The sequence below is a fragment of the Archocentrus centrarchus genome, chromosome 11, assembly GCF_007364275.1.
Source record: "Archocentrus centrarchus isolate MPI-CPG fArcCen1 chromosome 11, fArcCen1, whole genome shotgun sequence".
NCBI lineage: Eukaryota > Metazoa > Chordata > Actinopteri > Cichliformes > Cichlidae > Archocentrus > Archocentrus centrarchus.
The window spans coordinates 5,760,050-5,776,761 of record NC_044356.1 but is presented as its reverse complement, the minus strand read 5'-3'; the positions used below and the strand labels follow the sequence as shown (position 1 = coordinate 5,776,761).

Here is a 16,712-nt window from a genome sequence, read left to right as displayed (position 1 = left end):
AGCAACTCTGAGATCAACATAACACGAAGTGAATGCCAGTTAGTTCCATAATATTCAAGAGAAAGCCGACACTTTTAGTCCACATCCTCAAAACTGGATGATGGCTAAACTTTCTGGGGTGGGTGAGCCTTAAATCCTTCCTGATATGCCTGACCTGATTTTTTTTTATTTATTTTTTTCCCTGTTTCCAGCCGACCATCAAGTTTGAGCGTCAGCCGGACTACCTGGACAGCACGGGGGGGACTCTGCACCCCTACCAGCTGGAGGGACTCAACTGGCTGCGGTTCTCCTGGGCTCAGGGCACCGACACTATCCTGGCCGATGAGATGGGTCTGGGAAAGACGGTGCAGACCGCCGTCTTCCTCTACTCGCTGTATAAAGAGGTGAGACGCTGGATTGTGTTGTATCCCGATGGTGCCACATGTTTCTTCTCCACCCTTTTGTTGTAAATTTGAGCCTCTACTGGAAGTGGGATTTAAGATTGTAATCATTTTGTATGGAATTTAGTTTGAGATGAATTAATTTTGTGGTTCACAGCTATGATTCAGCTGTGCTCTGTGTGGTTATGTTACTGTCTGTAGGTGGCTGCCATCCTATAGGCCGGCAGCCATCCAGCCATTTTGTATAAACCAGGTGAAATCTGACGACATTAAGTTGGATCTCAAACAGTAAACAATCACATATCATGTGTGCGGCTGCTGCCACCTGAAGGTGGGAGGCCAGAATGCACTTTGAGTTGGCATCGTGGTTTTGCATTCCAGTCAAATTCAGTGTCCCCAAGAGTGAAAACAAGAATCATGTGATCCGTTAGTTGATTTTAAATGTTTCATTGAATGATGATTTTTGTGGAAAAAGGCCATTTCCAAAGTTTTAAATGGGCGACATGTTTGGATGCAGACCAGTTCAGCACCCAAGCTTCTTGCTGCAGAAATATGTGCAGACTGGTTTGGCATGTTTTATTTGAAGCTGCTCGAGTGTAGCAACAATCATAATCACTTAGAATTATCAAACATCAGCAGTTTCTGAACTGAAACATGCATTTTTACACAGGACTTTGTTCAACTTTAGTTATAACAGTTGATAGATGTACATAGCGTTTTGGGTCTGAGCTAGTGGGTGTTTTTGACCCTATACCTGTTTTGCTTGGGCACCTGGCAGGTGCAGAGGGTGGCAATAAGGGTCCCGGGTGGCCGTGCACTGAAAGCCAGAACTGTCATATCCTGCTGAAAGTGAAAACAGTGAAATCCTGAGTGATCCAGAGACTCAGGATTCTTCTGCAGGAGCGTTGTGATTTTTACTGCTTGTAGACAGATCCTTTTAACCACAGGCACTCTTAGTCTTTGCTCGAGCTGAACTAAACAGCAGGTGAGGTTAAGCTTTTTAAAGAGGAGCAAAAATGCGCTGCGGTAAAGAAAAGTTTGATTTATAATCGCCGATTATCACTGAGTGAAACACTGCTCACTGGTACGATGTTTTACGCTGACTTCCTGTCTCCTCCAGGGTCACTCCAAAGGTCCGTTCCTGGTCAGCGCACCGCTCTCCACCATCATCAACTGGGAGAGAGAGTTTGAGATGTGGGCGCCCGATATGTACGTGGTGACGTACGTTGGAGACAAGGACAGCAGAGCCGTCATCCGGGAGAACGAGTTCTCCTTCGATGACAACGCCATCCGGGGAGGCAAGAAGGCCTCCAGGTTGAAGGTGAGGAGTTGCGGTGTGAGTCCTTAAAGCAAAAGGCAAAAAAGAAGCCTCAGAAAAATGTGTGTTCAAGCTTGAGTTTAAGATCTTTGATGATTTCCTCCCACAGAAAGACGTATCCATCAAGTTCCACGTTCTGCTGACCTCCTATGAGTTGATTACCATAGACATGGCCGTCCTGGGCTCCATAGATTGGGCCTGTCTGGTGGTGGACGAGGCCCACAGGCTAAAAAACAACCAATCAAAGGTACAACACACAGGAAGGGTGTGAGCTTTAGCACAAGAACATGGGCCATAAAAATACCTGACTATTAATGCTATAAACTGCTTTAAAATGTGTGTGAATCAGAAATTTGAATCATCAGTTTGCTTTCTGCGTGGTTACTTGAAGCAGCTGTAATAAATCTGTTGTAAACATGTCTGTATCAAAGCGTGTGCAGCTGCCTGTACGATCTCACTCAGCCTGAACCTGCTGTGAACCTTTGTTTCCCCTGCTGTAGTTTTTCCGGGTGTTGAACAACTACTCGCTGCAGCACAAACTGCTGCTGACTGGAACTCCTCTGCAAAATAACCTCGAGGAGCTTTTCCACCTGCTCAACTTCCTCACACCTGAGCGGTTCAGGTGGGTCTGAGCTCTGCTGTGAAGCTCATAAACAGATGGGCTTTCTGTCAGATGAGTGAACAAATGCCTCACTTTTAACTTTTTCTGCAGCAACCTGGAGATCTTCCTGGAGGAGTTCGCTGACATTGCCAAGGAGGACCAGATCAAGAAGCTGCACGACATGCTGGGTCCGCACATGCTCAGGAGGCTGAAGGCTGACGTCTTCAAGCACATGCCCTCCAAGACTGAGCTCATTGTTAGAGTGGAGCTCAGCCAGCTGCAGAAGTGAGTGGGGAGGGTTATGGTGGTGGCTGGAGAGGAGGCAGAATGAGGCTGAATGTTGGTGTTTTCTGTTTGCAGGAAATATTACAAATTCATCCTGACAAAAAACTTTGAGGCCTTGAACACCAAAGGAGGAGGAAACCAGGTTTCACTGCTCAATGTTGTCATGGACCTCAAGAAATGCTGCAACCACCCCTACCTCTTCCCTGGAGCTGCTATGGTATGACCCAGACACCAGGGAGAGACCATTATTTATTTAGGAAGGAGTGCATGAGTTAAGAAAATGGATGAAGGGATGTTTTATGATATTACAAGAGCAGACTGGCACTTCAGTGAAAGACTCGTCTTAACATTCTACCTTTGGACAACCCTTTTCTGCAGTTGTTTCAGAGTTTACAAGACTTTAATGTTCGATTGGTCCCAACAGGAAGCTCCAAAGATGCCAAACGGGATGTATGATGGCAGTGCTCTCATCAAGGCTTCCGGGAAACTAATATTGCTGCAGAAGATGATGAGGAAGCTGAAGGAGGGAGGACACAGAGTGCTCGTTTTCTCTCAGGTAGGATTACAGATGTTCCAAACACTGATGCTAAAGCCAAATCAGCTTTATTGTTCAACTAACCGGCTCCTTTGGAAAAAATTCTCTATAGATGACAAAAATGTTGGACCTGCTGGAAGACTTTCTGGAGCACGAGGGCTACAAGTACGAGAGGATTGACGGAGGAATCACAGGAGGGATGAGACAGGAGGCCATTGATCGATTTAACGGTAAGTTAAACCTTATCTCACCTTCTGTCTTCTCTTTCTTCACTTTTCATACCTTTCCCACTGCTGTGTATCAATGCTGGCTTCATTACATCTGGAAAAAAACCTGCTAACTAGTTACCATCCAGGGGTCAGATTGGGCAGATTTTAAACGTCTCTGGTTTAGGAGTGTTTCATCGAATTAACTAAATCTGACTTAAAACTTCACTCGGTTTCCGCCTCCATCCGTCAGCTCCTGGTGCTCAGCAGTTCGCCTTCCTGCTGTCGACAAGGGCCGGAGGTTTGGGAATCAATCTGGCCACTGCCGATACGGTCATCATCTACGACTCAGACTGGAATCCACACAACGACATCCAGGTACGGTAGGGCGGCTGTTACTCGTCACTTTCATGTTGACGTAAACTGCTCGTTCACGGGTTTCCTTTTCTTCTGTGCTCAGGCCTTCAGCAGAGCTCATCGTATCGGTCAAAACAAAAAGGTGATGATCTACCGATTCGTCACCAAGGCCTCAGTGGAGGAGAGGATTACTCAGGTAAATAGAAGCTGAGTCTTGGCTGGTTGTTTTTATAAAATTTTGTCTCTCCTTACCTGCTCCTCTCTTTCCAGGTTGCCAAGAAGAAGATGATGCTGACTCACCTAGTGGTCCGACCTGGCCTCGGATCCAAGACGGGCTCCATGTCGAAGCAGGAGCTGGATGACATTCTCAAATTTGGAACAGAAGAGCTCTTCAAGGATGAGGGAGAAGGTGAGGATGGAGTGAAGCTTGGACAGAAGGCAAGAAAAAGAGGAAGGAAAAAAGCTCTATGAACTGATGTGTGTGTCTGCAGGTGAGAACAAAGAGGAAGACAGCAGCATCATTCACTACGATGACAAAGCCATAGAGCGACTGCTGGACAGGAACCAGGACGCCACCGACGACACGGAGCTGCAGAGCATGAACGAGTACCTGAGCTCCTTCAAAGTGGCTCAGTATGTGGTGAAAGATGAGGAGGAGGAGGTGAGCACTGGAGACCGACTGGAGTCCCTTTCACCCCCCTTTTCTTTTTTTTTTTTTTAACTTGTTAACCTCCTTCTTTCTCAGGAGGAGGAGGTTCAGCGGGAGATCATCAAGCAGGAGGAGAGCGTGGATCCAGACTACTGGGAGAAGCTGCTGCGTCACCATTACGAGCAGCAGCAGGAGGATTTAGCTCGAAACCTGGGCAAAGGCAAACGTATCCGCAAACAGGTCAACTACAACGACGGCTCTCAAGAAGACAGAGGTGAGAAGATTTCACTTTCTCTTTAAACTGTGCAGATATTTCTTTGGATGCCTTTTTAGAGAAACCAAAGAAACCTGTTTGTTTGAAGGAAAATGGTCTAAAGTCGGAGGAAGCAAGTTAGGCTCATAACACCATACATTAAAACCAAACCTGCTTATTCAAAAACCTTTATTCACACTAACCTGCAGCTATGATATGAAGGTTTCGAGGTCCAGTTTATTCTAAACTCAGGTAGATGTTACCTCACATATCATGCAACTACATTACCCATAACACAGAGCCATAATTATAGGCTGTTTATATAAGAAAAAACTGTGTAGGTTACATTACAAAGCTGTGTATGTGTGTGTGTGTGTGTGTTTGCATGCAGATAGTAAAATGTTGCAACCTGCTGATGAAATTAAAATCTTCGTTTTGTTTTTGTGTCAAAGCTGATTGGCAGGATGACCAGTCGGACGGCCAATCGGACTACTCGGTGGCATCTGAGGAGGGCGATGAGGACTTTGATGAGAGATCGGAAGGTAAAGGGCATTAATTTGTCTGAGGAGGTACAGTGAGGCCTGGTTAATACTTGCTGTTACATTTAAGGCAGCCTGATTAGCATTGGTTACTTTATAAAACATGCTTGGCCTCCAGCAGCTCCAGCCCCATTTACTCACAGATTAATTAGTTTTTGTAAAAGAGACTCATTTGAGACCTGCAGGACAGAATATAATGACTGAACTGCGTCAATGCTCTTAAATACATTACAAACACTCCATAACCTCTGAATGTTCTGCAGACCAAAAAGGGAATGTTAGCACGGTCTGCCTCCCCGCAGAGCCGCTCCGATTGTCTGTATAATCACCGGCGCTGTTTCCTCTCTGCAGCCAACTCCCGCAGGCCGAGCAGGAAGGGTCTGAGGAACGACAAAGACAAACCGCTGCCTCCCCTGCTGGCCAGGGTGGGAGGCAACATTGAGGTGAGCAGCTCAGTCGGCAGCTTTTGCCTTATTTTCTGAAAAGAGAACATCTGCACTTATTTGGGTTCATTCTTTCATAAAGCTTTAAGCCTCAAAGGTCACAGATTATAAAGTATGAATGAGGGGTGGCCTTGTTCTTTGAATAGCCTTTCAGTTGTAATGGCTCATAGTGAATGATGAATTAGTGATCAAATAGGACAGTCTGTATATCTTACCCTTTATTGCAGCTTTGGTTCTTTGTGGTCTGGCACCTTGTGACGCTTTGCTCGCAGCTTTTTCACCTTAACATCACGCTGTGATCATGGCGGTCAGTCAGTTTGTAAAAATACTGATAAAGGTGCTTCTAGGTAAACTGTGGCCATGAAATCTGCAGCTTCTCTGTATGTAAACCCTAATGTTTGCTCCTCTGATGTTTCCCAGGTGTTGGGCTTCAACTCTCGGCAGAGGAAGGCCTTCCTGAACGCAGTGATGCGTTATGGGATGCCCCCACAAGATGCCTTTACCACCCAGTGGCTGGTTCGAGACCTGCGAGGGAAATCTGAGAAAGAATTCAAGTGAGAATCGCAGCTGCAATATGAATATTAGCTGATCTGGTTTTCCCTGAAGGCAACGGCGTGCCGATCACGGTAGTTTTCGATCACATTTCTAACTGATGTCACATTTCCTTCTCTTTTTAAGGGCATATGTCTCTCTGTTTATGCGGCATCTCTGTGAGCCTGGAGCTGACGGGGCGGAGACCTTCGCCGATGGCGTCCCCAGAGAAGGGCTGTCTCGACAGCACGTCCTCACCCGCATCGGTGTCATGTCACTTATTCGCAAAAAGGTGATGAACGCCGTTTTCCGTTCATCGTAACAGTTAACAGCCGTAGGTGGTCTTAGGCTTAGTTCAGAGGCTTATTTTGATGAGGTTTTTATGGTTTGTGTGTTGAAGCAGTTTAGAGTTGGTAATGAAGCAGTAATACACAGGGGCGTAGCAACAAATTCTGGGCCCTGTACACTCTCAATGTCAGTGGGCCCCTATCCATGTCAGTACACTAGGCAAGTGAGAAAGAGAGAGAAAAAAGGAGTATTTATTTAAAATAAAAAAGCATAAATAAGGTTTTAAGCTACAATCAGGTCAGATTGATGAGTTGTTCTTTCATTCACCACCTGTATTGATGCATTTGGCCTACTTGTGCTCAAATACCTAAAACATTAGGCTACATCTGGTTTGTGTACTAACGTTTTGATCCATGACACGTGCAAATTTTGATTTACAAACATTTACTCTCGAACAGGAGACAACTGTACACTCACAATCAAATCAAATGAGCTACATTACTTTTGTAATGAGAAGGTACAGTAGAAATGAACAGAAAAATATTGTTTCAATGTGAAAAAAAGAAGTTGTGACTGGTTTCTGCTTTTTACATCAATGTCCTATGTCATCTTATCAATAGAGCCTGCGATAGTACAAAATGTCAACTGTCAAATTGTTCTTCAGCTTGCAGAGAAAGAAATAAAGCCTTGCTGACACGATATGTAAAGATGTAATTTACATCCCAGTAAATGCCCACTGACGGGTCTTTTTGTTTGCAAAGTCACTAATAAGACCTGTAAAGTCCAATTGTTTGGCTAATTGGCTTTCAATCGACAGAATGGCGAGGCTGTTCAGTCTATCCTGGCCCATTGTTGATCTCAGGTAGTTCTTAACCAGCTTCAACTTGCTGAAAGCCTGTTCACCCCCTGCAACTGTGACAGGAAGTGTGCAGAAAATTCTCAAAGCAATACAAAGTTCTCCAAAAATGCTCTGTAGCTGCATCTTCCAGATGGCATTAAGGAGCTCAAGAGAGGACAGATTTTTTGGAAATGTAGCATCATATATGGTGCGGAAGTGTAGCACTTCATTTTCAAATTCTTGTGAGAGATCCATGTGATATATTTTTGCCAGTGCCCGGCATGTTGTTTTTATCTGCGCTTCATATCAGTCAGCTTCAGAATAGGTGCAAACGTTTCACATATGTTTGCTGTGGTCTGGAACCTTGCACTCAAGGCACTGATGATGCTATCCATTGCAACAAAAAATATGTTGTTCCTGAATGCATTTTCGGCACTGTCTTCAGTAGTTGCATCTTCTTGTGTCATCTCATCAGGCATGCATTTCCTTTTCCGCTTTCGTCTCTCTTCACTCCGAAAATGATCAGGGACGTCCATTGCTTGTGCTACTAGGGAGGCCTCTGCAAGCAGTGAGTCCCATCTATTGCGAAGAGCCTGCATTTCCTCTTGTAGTGCCTTGATGTTTGCAGCCTCAACATCCAGAGAAATATCTCCTGCCTGAAGAATCACATTTCGGTTTTCAATGCACTGAAAAATCTTTACCCACACAATAAGAAGGACGATGGCATCAAAGGTCTTAAAATAACTGATCAAACCATTTGCCTCGGACTTGGCTTCACTTGTCAGACTGCAGGTGGCTAAGACACATTCTAGTGCCTCAAGGATGGAGGGCAAGTGAGCTGCCACAACTCGTACTGCAGCAATGCTCGCCCTTGAATACTTGAACAACGATCTCACCTTGTCTTTGCTCATCTCTAACCTCAGGCTCATCTTCAGAAGAGCTGCCAGGACTGGCAACTGCTGCTCCAGCTGCTGCGGCTGCGCCACTGTTTGTTTCTGAAACTGGTTAATGTTGACAACTAACGTTAGCTGACTCATAATTGTCTTTATACTTAAAGCCGCAAGCAGCCTGGTTGGCAACTAGCTAAGCTAACGACTTCACGTGAGCATACAAACATCAGCAGCAGGTGCCTGACGTGGACTACGTTAACTTTAATTGGACTTTGCATAACAAGTAAACTTGGTTCACCTTTGGGAAAGAAAGCCGTCAACAGCTGCCTCCCCTCATTCTGCCTTCTTTCTTTTTCCTTCCTTTCTTTCTTGTTTTGATAACCTGATTTCTGCTTTTTGGGCAGCATGATGTCTAGCCCCCAGGTCATTCAATCTGGGCTCACTGACGTTACACTTGTCGATGGTCACTGTTGGGCGGACTAAACCATTTTGCGCCTCCAAGAGGGGGGCCCCCAGAATGTCCAATATGTTGAGAGGACTGTGACTCAAGTTCATTCCCTCAGTTGATGTTATCAATATATTTGAAATATTAATAAATTATTAATTGGAGGGCCCAATTCATTCGAAATAAAACATCACAAAAAAAAAAAAATCAGGATTTTCATGGGCCCCCTCTCCCTACTCGGGCCCTGGGTAGTCAGGTCCACTTTTCCCCCCACTACCACGCCCCTGGTAATACAGCAGGGAGCCGATGCTCTCCTCCCTTTTTAGTTTGACCGATGCTCTCAGGCTGTTTTGATGTGTAAAAATTGTTTATAGTTACATGAAAGCTGCAATGCTTCGGCTCAATGGAAGCTGAAGGTATTTCCAGCTCGGTGCAGTGAGTTTTAGGAGGGCAGCAGTATAAAACATGGTATTAAAAAGGTCTTTAGTAACTTGGCGTTACCTGCAGACACCCTAGAAACGCCAAATCAAAAAAAAATGAATAAAAAAAAGAAACTTTGGTATTTTCCTTTTATATCAGATAAAGGTATTTATTCTAAATCCTTTTCTTTAAAAATCATTTGAAAGTCTTTCAGAGCTAATTAAAGCTGTGACTGTGTCCTTGACATCCACAGTGTTAAAATTTGCTCTACTTTTGATGTAGAAGAGCCACTTATTAGCAGCAGGGGGCGCTCCTGAGATGGTCCTCGGTCCTTTAAGACCTATAATAGAACAAGTCTGCCAGACCATATCGTTACAGTCATACATGCTGTAGTACCATCATGTGGACTATTTCAACTCACTATACATCAGAACCCTAATTATACTAATATGTATGAAGGAAATCCATAGTGACTACATATGGTAGCTAAAGAGTGCAGTAATCCACAGAGAAACTGAAACCCATTTTCTGTATGTATTATGCTAGATACAGAAATGCTATAGCTGTACATGCTAATGAAAATGGTAACGCACATGGACTATGTTTTGTTGTTTGCGCTTTCTACGTGATTTCTGCGAGCCTGTTAGAGGAAGGATGCAGTGCTCTGGGACATGTTGAATGCATCATATGTAAGCATTTCACGTTTACAGAAGGATGAAAATAAGCTTTGTGCTGCCACCGTGGAAATGTTTTTTTTTATTTTTTTATTTAAATGTTATTGTTTATTAGCACTGAAGACTCGGTGTCTCACTGACTCGCTGTGTTTTCCAGGTTCAGGAGTTCGAGCATGTGAACGGTCAGTGGTCGATGCCCTGGATGGCCGAGCTGGAGGAGAACAAGAGAGCTGCAGCTCAGCCCGATTCTCCGGGGAAAACGCCGTCCACCGGCACCCCTGCGGACACGCAACCAAACACACCTGTGCCAGGTAACGCTCACACACCTAAACCAACAAACACACACTTGATGCAGGTTGCTTCATGTCTTTGTGATGAAAAATTAAGTGCATTTAAAAAACAATGTCATGAGTGAGTTTGTGTTTGTAGTGGACGACGCCTCGAAGGATGGTGAGAAGGACGTGAAAAAGGAAGCTGAGGCAGAGAAGAACGGCAAAGAGTCCTGCAAAACCGGCAGCGAGGTAAAGACGGAGTGCCGTGAATAAAATCAGGGGTCTTTGGAGTATGAAGGAAGGAAGATTTTTATTGTTCCACGTCTCCGGCAGGTGATCGCCATCCCAGATGATGACGAGAAGAGTCCGTCAGCTGAGCAGGAGAAGAAGAAGAAGAACGGGGAGGAGCCGATGGAGACAGACAAACCGAGCAATGGTGAAACGGAGGGCGTGAAAGAGAAAGGAGAGAAGATGGAGGAAGGAGAGGGTGAGAAGAAGAGTCCGGGGGGAGGGGAAGAAACAAAAGTGCCCTCTGAGGCAAAGACGGAGGAGTCAGAGGTCAGACCTGAGGACTCAGAGGTCAAAGGTAAAACTAGTTACTCAGAGTTCTTCCTGTTTATGATTTGCTTTGTTTATTGTTTTTGTCCCTCATGATGCGCCTGATGTGATGAACACAGATTGTTAGAGACCTTGTTACTTGGTCACTAAAGTAATTGCAGTGTCACAGCAAATATCAGTTTTCCTCAATATTTAACTGCTTCTACCTGCAGAAAATGGCTGTAATACACCTTTAGTTTGAAGTGGACCCATTCTGACCCTTACCCTTCTTATTCTAGTGGCGCTGTTCATGACTCACAGATCAAAATTATCCTGATTCATGTGAAACGGGGGCTTTGTTCAGCTACTCAGTTCATCTTCTGTCAGAAATAAACTGTTTAGCCCCATATGGATGAACATATGAGGTTATCCACCTGTCTGAAACTGAGCTTTTGGCTCATAGGATTAATTGCAGGTACACTAACGTCATTATGTACGAACCTCCACTGGAGCAGTGTGTTTATATGACAGGAAGTAAAAAAAGCATAATGGGTCCACTTGAAAGAACAAAAATAAGACTGTTTGTGAATCACTGTGGTCAGAAAGTGCCAGGAAAAACTCAAAACCTGTCACATATTCAGGATTATTGGATGTAAATCTTTGCTTGGTTTCCTTTATTTTAAAGATCTTCTTTCATTTAAGTTTTCGCCAATAAATGTCGTCTTAAAGGCAGACAAAATATTATATGTAACTGTAACCATCACTCTTACTTTGAGAGTTCAGTCATTGCCAACCACCCGTTTTCCTGTCGGCTGGTTCGTGATTCCTGACTCCACTGTCTTAGTTAAACCTGGAAAACGTACTTTAAAGACTGCACTCAGTCAACTAAGATTGTGATATTTCCAAAAGTTGTGTTTTATCTGCTAGAGTTACAATTAGTCTCATAGTTTGAGCTCATTACTGATATAAACCTGAATAAATGTGTTCAGGTTGCAGAAACCTGTTGATATGATCTTTAACGTGCTGCCTTTACTTTTAAAATCTTTCTGTTGTGCAGCAGAAGAAAAGAAAGAAGAGAAGACAGAAAAGATAGACACCACTCCTCCTGCAGATGAAAAGAAAGGTACTGAAAATGTTTCCTGCAGCATCTCTCGGCTCTCTCTGATGCTCTGCTGTCCTTAATTCTTGCTCCTCTTTCATCCTCCTGCAGAGCTGAAGGAGGAGAAGGAGGCTCAGAAGCCAGAGGACGCTGCAGCCAAACTGCAGAACGGAGACGGCAGCAAAGAGGGAACGGTGTCGGCCGCTCCCTCTGCGGCAAGCGGAGCCAGCGAGGAGAAGAAGAAGGCCAAGACTCGGTTCATGTTCAACATCGCCGACGGAGGATTCACAGGTACGCACGGACTCAGGTGGAGGCACAAATCACTGTAATGTTTCCATTTTAACACTGACTCTTGTCTCTCTCAGAGCTCCACTCTCTGTGGCAAAACGAGGAGCGCGCCGCCACCGTCACCAAGAAGACCAATGAGATCTGGCATCGCCGCCACGACTACTGGCTGCTAGCCGGTATCATACAGTATCCTTTTCCCAGCGGCCTGTTTGGTCTGTTTCTCCGGAGGAGGAATCTTTTAGCTCTTAACTCTTAAGATTAGAGTCTGTTGTTCCCTTTGACATTTACCTTCTTCAGACATGGATACGCCCGCTGGCAGGACATCCAGAACGACGTCAAGTTCGCCATCCTCAACGAGCCTTTTAAAGGAGAGATGAACAGAGGAAACTTCCTGGAAATCAAGAACAAGTTCCTTGCCAGAAGATTCAAGGTATGAATATAAAAAACCGCATTTCCACCAAATATTACAGGAAAAGATCTCTGTCTTCAGGAAAAGACATGGATGTGAGTCCTGGCTCAGGTTGAGAAAAGTCTAAGTACAACTTTTAAAGACACTTAAAATAACATGAAGACAGTTATTTGTTGCATTACAAGTTTTTGGAAATGTCCTTTTCGTCACCGGCAGTCAGCAGAGCTGATCCGAAACTGAGTGCCGGTCATCAGTTTTTTGCTAAACTCGCTGCTCCTCAGTGTTGAGATCTGAAATCTTCTGACACTGGGTGCAGGCAGTGACTGGCTGTGGCTCAGGAGGTAGAGCAGGTCACCTACTAATCAGAAGGTTGGTGGTTCGATTCCTGGCTGCCCTGGGCTGCATGTCAAAGTATCCTTGGGCAAGATACTGAACCCCAAGTTGTGTGTGTGTGTGTGTGTGTGTGTGTGTGTGAATAGTAGACAATAAGCACTTGTATGCAAATGTGTTGTATAAGCGCTTTGAATGGTTGGAGTAGAAAAGCGCTATATAAGAACCAGTCCATTTACCGTCGTTGGGGCACAGGTACTCTTTGGCTAAGGCTCTACAAAACAGGGAGATGGATTTTCAATTTGCGACTTACAGGGTTGTGCAATATTGACAAAATATCCCAGCGTCATCGGGTGAAGACAGGGTACACCATGGACAGGTCACCAGTCCATCACGTGGCCAACACACATTTATGCACACATTCACACCTACGGGCAGCGTGTTCACTCTTTTCCAGCTTTAGGTGTGTTGTTTAGGCAGCTGTGCTAGCACACAGTATGGGCACTCTCAATGTGCACGTGCAGCAGCCTATACTAAAGCATGAAGTAGTGAACGCGTGGAGCCGAGGGTTTTGATTGTTTGTTTTTTTTGTTTGTTTTTTTCCCCACTCAGTAGCATACTTGATAACGTCAGCTCACGCATCATTAACATGGCAATTAAGATATCGTAAATGATATATCCCACGAGCGCAGGTATTCATTCCTCGAGAGTAAATTCAACAACTCACAGCCAGGGTTTATCTACATTAAAGAAAAAAGTTATAAGTGGAACACAAATTTAAAGTTTTGATAGCCTTTTTATTTGTTGATTCAGCGAGCAATTTAAAATAATGCTCCATATCCTTTCTGAATACTACAAAACAAGGGGCACAAGTGTCTGCTGTGCACACAGAGGAAACTTCAAGCGTGCAGAGCTGAATTCTACGCCCATGAAAAAACGGACTTCTGACCGTTTGGGCGGAGCCTAATGTGATTGGTCACTTTGATGGATCGTTCAGGTTACTGAGTTAGATCGAGTGACACCATGGCAGCAACATAAGAGCTGTTTTAAACCGGATTTTCTCACAATGTGGAGAATAATGTTTTCCAGAATTAACTATCAGTAGTTGTTTTCTGTCAAGTGACTTGTGGCGTAATACCATCTTTTTAATGTGATTTTAAGAATGTGAAATAACTTTATGTATGTATTTGTATAAAAATGTATCAATGTCAGTGTGCTGGAAAATCTCGAAAATCGACCTTGAGAGTGTTTAGAAAGTGCTTGAATTTGATCCTGAAAAAAGTGTATGAAGCCTGTTACCTGAAATCCCTGCTCCTCCCTTATTCCTGAGTATGAGTAGGAAGCGTAGTATCAGTATTGATTGGGCATAGGTCTACAGGATGTTCCAGACACATTTTTGACTTTGACATTTGTAAAAAATAAAACCAGCTCAGTGATGGTTGACCTCCAGCCAAACTTTGTTCTGTTCCAGCATATCACTACTGGCAGCAGAGCCCTACAGGCCAGCATGTCTCTTCTTAAATAAATGTATAAATATGCTCTAATTCACATTAATCTGTAGCAGACAAAATGCAGTAAAATCAACACTTTAATGTGCATCTTTCCACTCGTCTGAAATTAGACGTTACAGAAGGAAAATGGATGTCCTTTAAGTCTTTAAATTAACCACTGCATTTTTAAGAAATCAGACCAACAATAGTGACGGTAGTTTTTTGTCCCCTGCTGCAGCTGTTGGAACAGGCACTGGTGATCGAGGAGCAGCTGCGTCGCGCCGCCTACCTCAACATGTCGGAGGACCCCTCCCACCCCTCCATGGCCCTGAACACTCGCTTCAGTGAGGTCGAGTGCCTGGCCGAGTCTCACCAGCACCTCAGCAAGGAGTCCATGTCCGGGAACAAACCAGCCAACGCCGTCCTGCACAAAGGTAATGACGCTGAGCAGGCGGAGGTAACGATTAAAGCGGACAGTGTGCATGGAACTGAGGCGTCGGTTCTTTGGCGTGTTGAGAAACACTTTTGCGTCTCAGGTGTTTCTTTCAGCTAGTCTGATTTAGCTTTATGACTACATGATTAATAACATGAAGCAGATAAACTAGTATGATTTTGACTCAGATTTTTTCACGATAATCCTGTAGTTATCATGACGGCTCTGGGTGATTAACTAGGACACTAATTAATTAATTGGATGGTATGCTTGTAATTATTAAAGGTAAAGTGTGTAAAATATCAGTGTTCTAGCTGATCACCAGGATTTCACCGCTTCACTTTCGGAGCTCTGCTGTCACTGCATTTAGCAAACAGGAGCGGACTCCGCCCCGGCTAGGTCGCCGCTTGCACCTGTATCATTTAACGGCAGTGTGCAATCTACCACAGGGCACTGGCAGTTTCATTCACGATGTGCACGTTTGATCTCAGTACGGTCGTGCGCGCGCTTGATTTCGCGTGCTACAGAAACTGAAATGACAACCGGCATGAATGCGAGAAGTAAGAGGGAAAATAAAGATCAAAGGAAAATTTCAGGCTTCTGATTCAACACAAAAATCCCAGCATGAAAGTTAAATACTAACCTTCATGTATTTTGATAAACATACTGAAAATTTAATGCAAGTTTTAGGGCTGCAACGATTCCTCAAGTAACTCAATTCAATTATTAAAATTTCCATCATTTGGAAAAAATGACTCTTGAACACAGGTAATCATCGCTGACAAGTTTTTCCACGCCCCCACTGCTCTGTGTGTGTGTGTGTGTGTGTGTGTGTGTGTGTGTGTGTGTGTGTTGTGCAGAGAATATCAGCTGTTTTTTCTTTACTTCAGCTGTAGCCACCAGAACAGAATGCTATAACACAGTTTGCTAGCTGGGGCTGCCATTAGCACTAGCGATTGTTCGGTTGACAGCAGTGAGCCACTGACTGCAGATTATTTCATGCTTATAGGAGCTGATGGCAGTAATTGATCCATGTAATCCTGATCGATTGGTCCTTGGCCCATAAAGGGCAGCGAGTCCTCGTTACCTCGCTCGGCAGAACTTTTTTCCTGCTATTTCGGACCAAATGATAGATAAATCTTTATTATTCTTGAATAAATTAGACCTCACTCATTAAAAGGGGCTGAAAAATAATGTTCTGACACTGCTGCCCGTATTAAAGTGGTGCCACATGAGACGCCAGCCCCACTTCCTGAGTGAACGTCAGGCTTACTGTGAGAGTGGGTCGCACCGCTGCGAACGATGTGGGCTGATTTTTAAAGTAAAAGCATCTTGAGAACCACATCGAAACAACAAAATAAACTAAAATCACTCAGAAATGACTCGGCACCCAACATCTGCCCACTTCATGCAGTCGGATTACAACTCCTTTTTTCTCCCTCAGTGCTGAAGCAGTTGGAGGAGCTGCTGAGTGACATGAAGGCGGATGTCACCCGCCTGCCTGCGACCATCGCCCGGATACCGCCGGTTGCAGTCCGACTCCAGATGTCTGAGAGGAACATCCTGAGCCGCTTGGCGAGCCGAGCACCTGAACCACAGACACAGCAGGTAACACACACACACACACACACACACACACCCAGGACGTTACAGAGTGTTTTCCTGAACACTGACCCCCACCTTTCCGTTCCTCCATCAGATGTCACAGCAGTAGACTGAACCTCGGCTCTTTACCTCGAAAACCACCCCCTGCCTCACCTCGACATTCCTGATTGGTGCACAGGAGAAAGACAGACTGCTCAAGCTTGAAGCCACGCCTATTTTTTTTCTTACCCCCCCCACAAAAAAAAAGGACTCTGAATTTTTCCCGGCGGATCAAATCCCCCTCCCATCCCACCGAGAATGAGGCTGTGGACAGAAAAGCTGTTTTATTTTTTTCCTCCTTTTTTCAGCTTCTGTATTAATATTATTGATATAATGTTATTATGATGGTTTTTTTTGGGACCTAAATGAATAAAAAAAATTAAATAAAGTTTTGTTTGACCTCTTAGTGGTGTGAAAAAAAAACAGATGAAAGTTTTACTGGATATAAAAAGTTAAACAATCTTTTTTCTCATTGGTGTGAAATCAAAGGAGGAGGTGTGGTTCCCACTGACCTGCACGTGTGGTAAAATCAGAGCCATGACTGATGTCAGTTTAGTT

The 16,712-nt window shown here is 44.4% G+C and overlaps 1 protein-coding gene across 3 annotated transcripts in view; it reads left to right on the top strand.

The window, feature by feature from the left end:
* Positions 1 to 16,542, top strand: part of LOC115788577 (chromodomain-helicase-DNA-binding protein 4-like) — a 31,795-nt gene extending 15,253 nt beyond the window's left edge. For 2 of the 3 annotated variants that reach the window (XM_030741656.1, XM_030741657.1), the window contains 27 exons: positions 192 to 383; positions 1,501 to 1,701; positions 1,808 to 1,945; positions 2,199 to 2,320; positions 2,411 to 2,584; positions 2,660 to 2,801; positions 3,009 to 3,140; positions 3,232 to 3,349; positions 3,579 to 3,703; positions 3,786 to 3,878; positions 3,953 to 4,091; positions 4,174 to 4,343; positions 4,428 to 4,605; positions 5,037 to 5,126; positions 5,475 to 5,566; positions 5,987 to 6,120; positions 6,245 to 6,389; positions 9,810 to 9,963; positions 10,082 to 10,173; positions 10,258 to 10,510; positions 11,519 to 11,584; positions 11,672 to 11,851; positions 11,926 to 12,034; positions 12,146 to 12,278; positions 14,316 to 14,511; positions 15,955 to 16,118; positions 16,210 to 16,542. In XM_030741656.1, the coding sequence (XP_030597516.1) occupies positions 192 to 383; positions 1,501 to 1,701; positions 1,808 to 1,945; positions 2,199 to 2,320; positions 2,411 to 2,584; positions 2,660 to 2,801; positions 3,009 to 3,140; positions 3,232 to 3,349; positions 3,579 to 3,703; positions 3,786 to 3,878; positions 3,953 to 4,091; positions 4,174 to 4,343; positions 4,428 to 4,605; positions 5,037 to 5,126; positions 5,475 to 5,566; positions 5,987 to 6,120; positions 6,245 to 6,389; positions 9,810 to 9,963; positions 10,082 to 10,173; positions 10,258 to 10,510; positions 11,519 to 11,584; positions 11,672 to 11,851; positions 11,926 to 12,034; positions 12,146 to 12,278; positions 14,316 to 14,511; positions 15,955 to 16,118; positions 16,210 to 16,224 (3,747 nt within the window). In that variant the 3' untranslated portion in view covers positions 16,225 to 16,542. The remainder of the gene's footprint in view (positions 1 to 191; positions 384 to 1,500; positions 1,702 to 1,807; positions 1,946 to 2,198; positions 2,321 to 2,410; positions 2,585 to 2,659; positions 2,802 to 3,008; positions 3,141 to 3,231; positions 3,350 to 3,578; positions 3,704 to 3,785; positions 3,879 to 3,952; positions 4,092 to 4,173; positions 4,344 to 4,427; positions 4,606 to 5,036; positions 5,127 to 5,474; positions 5,567 to 5,986; positions 6,121 to 6,244; positions 6,390 to 9,809; positions 9,964 to 10,081; positions 10,174 to 10,257; positions 10,511 to 11,518; positions 11,585 to 11,671; positions 11,852 to 11,925; positions 12,035 to 12,145; positions 12,279 to 14,315; positions 14,512 to 15,954; positions 16,119 to 16,209) is intronic. The other variant, XM_030741659.1, reaches the window with a different exon arrangement.
* The last annotated feature ends 170 nt before the right edge of the window (positions 16,543 to 16,712 follow it).